At 39.0% G+C, this 10,373-nt stretch overlaps 1 protein-coding gene across 6 annotated transcripts; it reads right to left on the bottom strand.

The window, feature by feature from the left end:
• Positions 1–3: 3 nt before the first annotated feature.
• znf148 (zinc finger protein 148) lies at positions 4–9,659 on the bottom strand. 6 transcript variants are annotated; one of them, XM_079664230.1, is made up of 7 exons: positions 9,548–9,659; positions 6,719–7,089; positions 5,637–5,762; positions 5,392–5,515; positions 5,054–5,137; positions 4,838–4,956; positions 4–4,455 (listed from the first exon to the last, which is right to left on the bottom strand). In XM_079664230.1, the coding sequence occupies exons 2-7, from the start codon at positions 7,064–7,066 to the stop codon at positions 2,821–2,823; spliced, it is 2,436 nt and encodes an 811-aa protein (XP_079520356.1). In that variant the 5' UTR covers positions 7,067–7,089; positions 9,548–9,659; the 3' UTR covers positions 4–2,820. The 6 variants fall into 6 exon arrangements, with proteins under 6 accessions (XP_079520356.1, XP_079520359.1, XP_079520360.1 ...); XM_079664233.1 differs by having other exon boundaries at positions 5,643–5,762; XM_079664234.1 differs by having other exon boundaries at positions 6,773–7,089.
• Positions 9,660–10,373: the final 714 nt, after the last annotated feature.

Genomic DNA, 10,373 nt, shown 5'->3' with positions numbered 1-10,373 from the left:
TAATACTGTGAATAATTTTATTTATAACGACATGACACAACAATCAAAACAACAATTGAATCAGATTGTTTACAAATCATAATATATAGCAAAAGATATAATCATGGGTTACTTGACTGAAATGAATCAGCTACAATTAAAGCTGCACATTAACCATAAAACAAGTTCACTTGACCCGACAAGTTAGAGACCATGCATTTAAACCTTATTGTCCAACTGAAGATCGACCTAACAGTGAAGCAGAAGGGCTTCCTCGTCAAGTTCTTGAAAAGTATGAAAAGTATGCCAAAGTAGGAGATTCCCATCAGCAATTGAAAGATCTTGACACAAACGACTTGTACAGAGATAAATGAGGGTAGCAATAGTGACTGCATATGATATACTGTACATATCAGTGCCTTAAATGACATGTTTCAAAAATAGTTTTTATCAAAAATTCAATAATTCAGATCTTTTTACACAAAACAATTTTTCTGGAGCTTATACAAGGACACTTATGGCCAGGTTACTGAAAAGTTAGTTTAAAGGAAAGGTACTGCTGATATAATTCACAAATATTCTTCAGTTCTGGATATTGAATTGTTTAACTGAATTAAAACTTCTCCATGATTCAATTAAATGGATACAATGAACCGAAGCAGTCTTACTGCACTGTGCTTTCAATAATGTCTAACAATGAAATGGGTAGCAAGTGAAATTTAAACCATACCATTTTTTAGTTATACTCCGCCCAAATGCTATTTTAACTGATAAGATTTCAATCCCACCTCAGCTTCTTGATACTTATAAAAAGAGTGATTTCAGGTCGATTATTATTAAAAAAACCAAATCAACATTTTCTCAGTGAGGGCTTTTCATTCCCAACCGTGGCAAATCCCATCATAATGAACAATCAACAACCTTGATTTACAAACAAAAAAAAGATAAATTAATTTTACCTAGTTGATTTAACTCTTTATAACAGTGATGAGATATATAGTAATATTAGAAAAGCCACATCTTTGTCAGCAAGTTAAATGGATTCATTGTTGGATGTTAAAAGAAATCCTCTGACAAAAAGTGTCTCTTGCACAAGCCTCTCTATTGACACAACGATCTAACAGTACTTCTCAGAAGAACATAACAATATACAAAGTATTTACAGCAGTATCATACATTCTTGTGGGAATGTTCAATGAGGAAAAATAAAGCATTTTTTATGATTTATGTGGTTGCGGTCTGTCCCTGATGGTCTGTAGAATTTAAACAAGAGGGAGCTAAACACGAATTACCAAACATAATTTGAGGGCACATTTTAAAACAGTGATTTACACATAGCACCTCACACATACTTGTACACATCGAAAACCAGAAACAGTGTGATGAAGTACAGATGAGACCTCACTCCATCACTTTTCAACAAGGCCTGAACAGATGTGGTGATAATGCTCAAAACTGAAGACTCTAGCACAGTCAATGAAAAAATGCTTTTTCCATCCATCCACAGATAATAGTTTGAGAACTAAACTCGGAGCCATTTCTTGCTAAAATAATAATATATGATGCGCAAAAATAAATAAAGCTCCCATATTTCAACGTATTACAGACTGAATAAGTTGATAGCTTATGTTGTTGTTGTTATTGTGCAAGAGGAATTAGTAGCCATAGCCAAAACTGACTAAAAAACAAAAATACAGGAATGAGTAAAGGAAAGCCTGTAATTAAAAAAATTAAAAGGCACAGATGTAAAACGAATAAAACTGGAAAACAAAGCACCTCATTTCCAGGTGGACACTCTTTCATAATATAGCCTTAATGAGCATTTAGGAGAGTCTAATCACATTGTTTCCAAAAGAAAACAAAGTATTTTAAACTGCAGAAAACAAGAGCCACAGCATCATCTGTAATTTCAAATTACCCAAATCAGAAATGATGAATTACATTCCTGTCGTTGAATAATTGTGCAAATTGTGCAAGAGTAAAGCACAATCCTTGTAAGTAATCTTATTTCAACTCATTTATACTGGACAACAGTAATAACCTGGCAACCATTACATGGATGTAGCTATTTGAAACCGTAATCATTTTTTTGTTTTATTTTTTTAACACAAATACAGCCCAACATTTGCCTATTCTGTCACAAAAGGCTGTGCCAAGAAATGAACCTACAAAGGGAATGTTTCATTAATGGAAATACAATTTCTTCTCTTTGGCCAATTTACAAGACAAGTCCGATCTGCAAATGGAAAAAACTATTATATTCCATATCAGATGAGTACACCCATCTCAGGTGACAGTAAAGTGACTTCAACATAAGTCACATTTATGATCTAATCATTTTCTAATTTTCTCATTTCTTAGACAACTTAACAGGAGTCACACTGCTGGATTAAGATTGTAAGTAGTGAATTTCATATAATCAGCAAGCGGGGTAGCTACAGTAAGAGCAAAGAGGCAAATATAAATAGGGGGCTATTATTAACAAGTGGTTGCATTAAGCAGCGAAAGTAACAATGATTTTTTTTGTGCAAGGCAAACTGATTGACTTTAAACATAAATTCTGTGGCGATGCTATGAGAGGATATTTCGCTTTGTCCTGCATTACACTTTGGTCATGACTCAATTTACATTCTGGGGCAAGAAATAACATATTTTTTAAAGGGGAAGTGCGAATTAAGTATCTCCATTTTAGGAGGTTGCGCTTAACAAAACATATTTTTTTCATGTTTTATGACAAAATACGTTTAGAAAGAAAACATAGTGGACAATGGGACTTGTTTTGGCTGAACAGGAGACATGAGATAAAGTGCCGCTGAAATTATGAAGAGGAAAATGAATTCTTCAGCCAAAGGTTTCACTGGAGGAAACATCAGGGGACGAGTTCAGTTGAGACCTGGTCTCGACGACTCTGACTAAGGGGAACTCTGAGAAGTCTGTGCTGTGTGCTCGGAGACTTAATTGTCCATTGGCAACGGTAAACTGTGAGGAGGATCCAGATCTTGATGTCTGGAATTGGGATTTGAAGTTCTGATCGAAGGAGCTTATTTGAAACGTCTGAATTATGCCTTGAGAAGAGTCTGTCTTTTTGGAGGGCGAGACCTCCTGCAGAAAGTCCTCCTCAGCCGGAGACACAGCAGATGGAGGGGTGGTCTCATCGCCTGAAAATGAAAACGAGTGCTGAGAGTCCCCGACGAGTAATCCAAAGTGAGGTTTCTCTGAAGTGGACCTTAGCGGAGAGCTCATCCCTGATTTGAACCTGCTGGGGGAAGGAAACTGTTTCTCTGTGGAGAACAGAGGTTGCCCCGCTAAGGTGGGGTTTTCCGAGACCAAGCTGAGGCTTTGGCTGGTCAGGTAGCTGTCGTTCTGGCTGGTCCTCTCAAGTGCTTGCTGGAGAAACTTTGAGTATTCTTGCAAGAGGCTGACCTTTTCGGTAGCCGGCTGAGGCTGGGCACTAGAGACCACAAGGTTTTCCACAGGGCTGCCGTCTGCAACCTCGGAGGAATTAATGGATATGCTGGATGTCACCTCTGTGTCGGCCACGCTGAAGGAAATGTCCGATTGCCCGTTGGCTTTGTTGGAGTAATGTTCCAACAGCGTCTGAAGAACCTCGTCTGGCAACACATTCTTGTCATGCGTGGCTTTTATCTCTGCGCTGATAGGCTGGGGCTCCAGGATGATGACGGGGACATTCTCGCCAATGACGGCAGAGACTACGGTTTGTGTGACAGACGGCTGGGAGGAAATGCTGCTTGTGTTCAGGCTGTAATCCCGACTGTTGTTGGCCATCGCAGCCTGAAGGTAGCGCTTCTTCTTCAGGAACTGCATGGCGTCGTCGTAGTTTGTGCTGCTAGCTGCTGGCTTTGTTGGTCTTTCTTGAAGAGTTTCAACTGACTCGAGCTCTGTGTTGCTTTCCACCTCTAAAAGGCCTTGCTTGTCCACGATCTCAAAGGTGTACTGTGTGACCTTAGTATTTTCCTCAAAGGAAGACGAAGTGGAGAGGCAGGGAGGAGTTTGTTCACTGGACTGTTTGAGACTCCTCTTGGGGACTTTCTTCAGGACTAGTCTGGGCGGAGTGGTGTCCCCCGACGACACTTCTCCCTCTTGGTGTTGGCTAGCCGGTTCTTCAGGTTCCACAGAGAAGTCAGCTATCACATACTCGTGTTTGATCTTGGAGGACACAGCAAAGAGAGGTAGACCTTCAATTTTATTCTGTCTCTGCTCCTCCTTCTCCTCCGTTTCGATTACAGTGACAGTGTGCCCGTCTGTCTGGGCAGCAGTGGAAGCTTCGGGACTCTTGTCTGCACACTTTTGTCGTTTTTTCTTGGGCAGTGAACAGTCTTGGACAAGAAAAGGGAGGTCCAAAGAATCTGCTTCAAGCAAAGGCCCGACTTTACCAGCTGCTTTGTTGGTCTTTCTCTCTCTGTTCTCGTGACACATTCGTCTGTGCTTTAAAACCCGGTCTGTTCTGGAGAAGTACTGTAAATAGACCAAAAAAAGTAACTTTATTTTACCAGGAAGCAGGCTCAATGCAGTGATATACAGCATATTCATTGTTTTAAAAGGTCTGTAGTAGATGTTTTTTTATTACCATCGGGGCTTCAAATAAGAAATGAAGAGTGTCTGTTTTTATGTTTTAGGATGTCATCACAACAAGTAAATATATCTTACCCCAAAAAAAGTGATTGAGCAGTTATTCTTTTCTTACCAAGTCAACTTCAATCAGTTTCTACAAGTACAGTAACAACATTCAACCTTATGACTGAAACTCCAAAGTTATCTTACTGCCCTTCTGCTGTAGGCCTTTTTTTCTACCTGCAAAACCTGCAGTATTTTATTAGCTAACAGAAACAGAGCTTGCCTGGTGACAGTAGTCACATTGGTATGGTTTCTCTCCGCTATGAGTCCTCTTGTGTCTCTCCATGTGGTACTTCTGGATGAACCTCATCCCACACTCGTCACAGCGAAAAGGCTTTTCTCCTACACAAAGAGACAAAAAGGAAAAACAAACACTCGAGACTGAAATGGAGCAAAATAAAATCACAATGCATAGAGGCTGCATTCATTCTTTACTCACCGGTGTGGATCTTCTCATGTCTCTGGAGGAGATATTTCTGAATGAAGCGCATATCACACTGGCTGCACTGAAATGGCTTCTCACCTGGGGTTTGAATTGAGAACATCAGTTTATAAATAACAATAAAGACACTAGATTTCATATAATGCTCGAGGCAACTTTTTAGATTGGCATTGCTCCTCTTTAAACATGATGTATCATTTATTTATAAAGAGATGGTATTGTGTTTCAGTCTTTATTTCATGGTCAAGGCAACTTTTTAATTTCAACATGATATCGAATTTCAAAGCAAGAGGTTGATAGGAATGCATTTTAAAACATGACTGTGGTATCAATACCTGTGTGAATGAAGACATGCCTCTGTAGGTGGTAGTTGGTTCTGAATGCAGCATTACAGTGAACACAGACGTGACACTTGGGGCTTTGGAGGCCCAATGATCCATCATCATTGATGCTGAGAATCTACAACAGCAAAGTGAGAAAGACATATCAGTATCTGATACACAATCCAAACCGTGGACAAATATTACAAACATGCAGGTCAGGCCATTTAAAATATATATTTTTTAAGATAACAACTGACCTGTACCTTTGCTGGTGAACGCTGCTTCCTTTTTTTCTTCTTGGGAGACACCATCAGGTCCTTAACTGCTTTTTTCTTAATTTGGCCCGGTGCCTCGGACAACTTCAGTTCCTGCTTGATGCTCAACTGTGCAGCAGAGCAGAGATAGGAAAACACATTTTAAAAAGGCACGTAACCTACTTCAAAGTCCACCCACTCATCCAGCTGCTTATCAGGGTCAGGCAGGTTGAGGATAATAACCAATGTGAGGGGACTTCACCACGCAGCAGCTTCCCCTCCACAATTTCAGAGGCAAGTTGAACAGGTTCAAGCATCCTCTGGCAACAACCAAAGGGAAACCTCAGGTCCTACAAAACACAGGACATGCTGAGACATCTCCTCTACCAGCTGGGAGCCTCTGCAGACGCCATATGACTTATTTAACGATGCTGCCTAATTTTAACATTTGAGCATTACGAGTGTTTCGTACCGAAATGATGGATATGTAACATCCAAGTTGTAAGAAACAGGAATTAAATCCTTAAGCCTGATCCTCAGTTCAGGCTATCCTAGATGTTTACACTTAGAGCATTAAAAAGTATGTTTACTGTGCTGTATAGTCATTCTTCTGCATGCCAAAAGATTAAACAGCACACACATTTCAAGCTAATGCTTTTATCTTTTGAGACTTTTTGACTTTGAATGCAAACAAGTACACAAGCGGTAATTCCTCACAACAATATATTATCCCTAATGTTGGTTATTTTCAACTGTTTTCTGTGGGATGACAGACTTTATACTTATATTATACTTATATTAGTTTCACACATATTGTATCAATGTCTAGATTTAACTGCATTTAATCACTGTTCCTAAAAACGTTTTGTCATTGTTTTGCAAAGCAGCTCTAAACCAAACCGTCAACAGCATGATGGTTGTCATAAATCTGTCCACACCTGTGAATTCTCAGTGTAGAAGGAACGAATGTCCCATAACAAATATTGCATGGCAATACATGAAAGGGAAATTAATAGAACGACTTCTAGCTACAGTAGCAACATAAATAATCTCGTCCATACATGGACTACTTCTTATGAACTCACTGGCATATGAAGCAAGCAGGGCAACTTATTGGTGAGTTTTAGGGGGAAATGCACCTCTCCTGCGCCCTCCTCTGCTCCTCCTCTACCATTCTTTGTCATCTCCTCCTGCATCATCAGCTGATCTGGAGGAACCAGGTCATGTGTGACCAGCGAGCTGCCAGTCAAGTCGGTGTCTTCATCTTCATCGTCGTCGTCGTCTTCCAACAGAGGGTGGTCTGCCAGTGATCGATCCCCCAAGGTCATCACCACCAAACCTCCCCCGCCGCCCAGTCCGATTCTCCCTCCTCCGTCCTGCCCTCCACTGCTGCCCTTCAGCAGCATGCCCTCCAACTTGTCCTCAGTGTTCATTTTACATAGAGTAGTTCTTTAGTCTGTAGAAACAGAAATAAATAGGGAGATGACTGGACGATGTTGGCAAGCTAAAACTACTAAACATTTTGCTCTAGTTTATTTGACCATGAAAAAGATTATTTAAAATCACACACAAAATAACATAAAAAGAAAACATTTGCATGGACTGTAAAGAAGTAGCTCAAATGTAACTAGCGTGGTGAACTCACACTTTAAAGTTAACCATACGCCCATAATTTACCTTTTTTCCAAAATTGTGATGGTTAATGATTATATTAAAATGCAAAAATTGACCTTTTGTATTAAATTCTGGCAGCTTAAAACCCTTAAAAATTTAAGTTGTGAAGCACGGCTCAAGCAAGTCATCAACATCAGCTTTAAGTCACTCGTAGGGAACGCTGCACTTGGTCAAGAAAACTGCTGTTGATTTTGTAAATAAGTTAAAATTCAGGTGCTCTTAAAGGACAATGCAGTTGACTATCCAGTGTCTGTCATACTTTGAGTGGAAGCACACAGTAAGTGTTGGCATACTGAAAAGCATCTTGTATTGTAAATTACACATCCTTTTTTGATGCATTCATAATCAATGTGTTTACCAGTCAATACTTTACCAGGGGTATGATCACACAAGGATTTTAAACTTACAACCAGTGTGCCATGCATTCTTTTCAGATTGTCAACTTAAACCAAGTATTTCCACTTAAATTAAGCTGGATACTCATTGTGTTTTATTCTTACTGAAGAACCAGCTCTAGCCTAGTTGGCATGAGTTTCCTATTAAGGTGATATTTAAGAGACTCAGGAGCTCTACTGCTATAAATATGATGTCCCAGTAGGTTTCACTAAATTGCCGCACATATATGGCTTTAGCTCTAAGAATATGAGCTTTTAGCATATAGTAAAACGTTAGGACTTGTAATCCTACTCAGTTCCACATTTGTTGTCCATACAATGCCGTCTCCCAGTAATGTGTCAAGTTTTGGAAGTGGGTCAGCTGTGGTTTCTGCGATCTTATCTTAACGTTACAAAATGTACTATACAGTGTAAAGGGAAAGCAAGCACCGTGAAGCAGCCCAAAAAGTTGATAATGTATTGACATGTTGTGCTGCTTTTTTTAATACGAAGTAGTAAAACGTTTGGAGTTATTTTGTTGACGTTAATGTACTTTACTCAACAGCCAGGTATATATTTTTTTAACGGTTCATCGCGAGTTTATGTTGATAACTTCACATGTACAGAACCGAAGGTATAAAAATAGCTTTACATTTTAGTCAGCAACATTACACTTGTGTTTCCTTCCCTTCAACAACACCTAATTAGTTAACTAGCAATCACTTGATCTGAAAACGGTAACGTTAACGCTAGCTAACCTAACGTTAGCACTTGGTGACAGGTTTGACCTAACCTTAGCTAACACAGATCAAACTCAGGAGACAGTAGGAATCTGTCACGGTTCAAACACACAACAACAAACACTTACTCCCATATGTAAACACACTCACTGTGCCACAGGTTAAATGGGTTAAGTCTCTTGCTAGCCAGCTAGCTAGCCGCGCTTGACAAGGTTGCTACATCACATTTTACGACAGCTAATGAAGAAACGTAGGGGAAAAGGCGAATGTGCCTTCAAAATAAAAGCTCGTTCAACACCTCACATTAAACTACGACCACAAACTTTACACTTAAGCTTCTAACTATTTCATAACAGTAGAGTCATGCTATGAAACAATGTCTGCTATTTAAAGAAATCAAGACATAATTGTGATGTATAATAGGAAGCCATGTAGTTGGCTTTGGATCAGCTGTGATGGCATTAAGTACGATTATTTGAATCAGTTGTATTTACTGTTATTTAACTGCATTTCTATTTAGTTTTATATTGTCAAAACTGCCATGTTGTATTTTAAACATCTGTTTTTATAATGACGAATGCTATTTAAATAAACTAAAACAACTAAAACATGCATAATGTGTCCTATGAACTAAACACTTTTTAGGCATTTTTTTTGACTGACTTTAAGGTTTAAATTGAAACAATTACTATATCTTGAAAACACTTAACATCAAAACAGTTGCATTACATGGAAGTTGACCGGAAGTTGCACTTTCCTTCACCGGCTTGACAAAAGTCTACGGCCTTTTGAAGCTAGCTAGCTAGCTGCTGCTAGCAAGTTGCAGAAAACATTGCATTTTGTTGGTGTAATATACAGTTGACAACGCATCTCCATTGCATTGTAGGTCAAGTATTTAACAATACATTTTAGCGCTCATGAAATAGAATACATGACACAAAACACAACTTTCGTTTGCACCTTTTACCAAACTTGTTAGCAGGGCTAGCTCGCTCAATAGGCCACAATGTTATTGGCTGCTAGTTAAGCTATCGTTCGCTAACCCGCAACTCATCCAACAATAACATTCATATCAGTAGCGCACAAGTAACATGTCAACTATTAAAGCTGCATTGTTTCTTCTTACCTGCTGTGCGTCTTAAAGCCGTTTAGCTGTCATGATTGTTATGCAAGACTACAGTGTAATGATGGTGTGCGGAATAATCAAATACACCATCACATTCTATGAAGACTTGATTTGTATTTATTTGTCGCCATCTAGTGGTTCACATCGGCTGCAGGTACAGTGCGCTCCTGACCACTCGGGCTCATAATGTTCCCTCATGCTTCATTTTGGCGACCTACTTATTCTATAATCATAATGTCCTTTCCGCGCTTTTTAATCAGCTTTTTCGTAATAATACTTTGTACATTCAGGCAAAGATAATGATTTCTAATTGTATCCTGTACAGTGGCTAATTATGATTTGTGTTCACAGAATCCATCCGGAAATGCAGCACGATACCATTAGTGAGGCAACATAAAACATTTGTTTCATGCAGTCAATATGGGGTGATTGTAAAAGCTACAACCTTAGTCTACACTTTAGTCACTACTCTGCATTTGTCCTTGCTAAAGTTAAACGACAAACCGATTTTCCTATTGACCATGTTATTGCAAAAGTCCAATTGAAGGTATAGGCCTCGGTGTTCGCTTGAAAGAAGATGCCCCTTCAAAAGAAAAACACACAGACAATACAGCTTCTTCAAAAATAACCATTTCGTTTTATTAAATAGATTATCTCCTGCAAAGATAGCATACTTGACACCTACATTTGTTCCCATTACATTTCTAAACCATTTTCCTTTTTTATGGGATTATTGTTGGATTAGTTATTTTTGAAATGGTGCAACATAGCAACCTTATGAGAATTACCCTATGTAAATTAGCAATAAAGGGTAGATCAAGTGGAA

This window comes from Notothenia rossii (assembly GCF_949606895.1).
Source record: "Notothenia rossii genome assembly, chromosome: 2".
Classification (NCBI taxonomy): Eukaryota; Metazoa; Chordata; class Actinopteri; order Perciformes; family Nototheniidae; genus Notothenia; species Notothenia rossii.
Note: the sequence above shows the minus strand (reverse complement) of the source record. Positions and strands in the feature narration are given on the sequence as shown.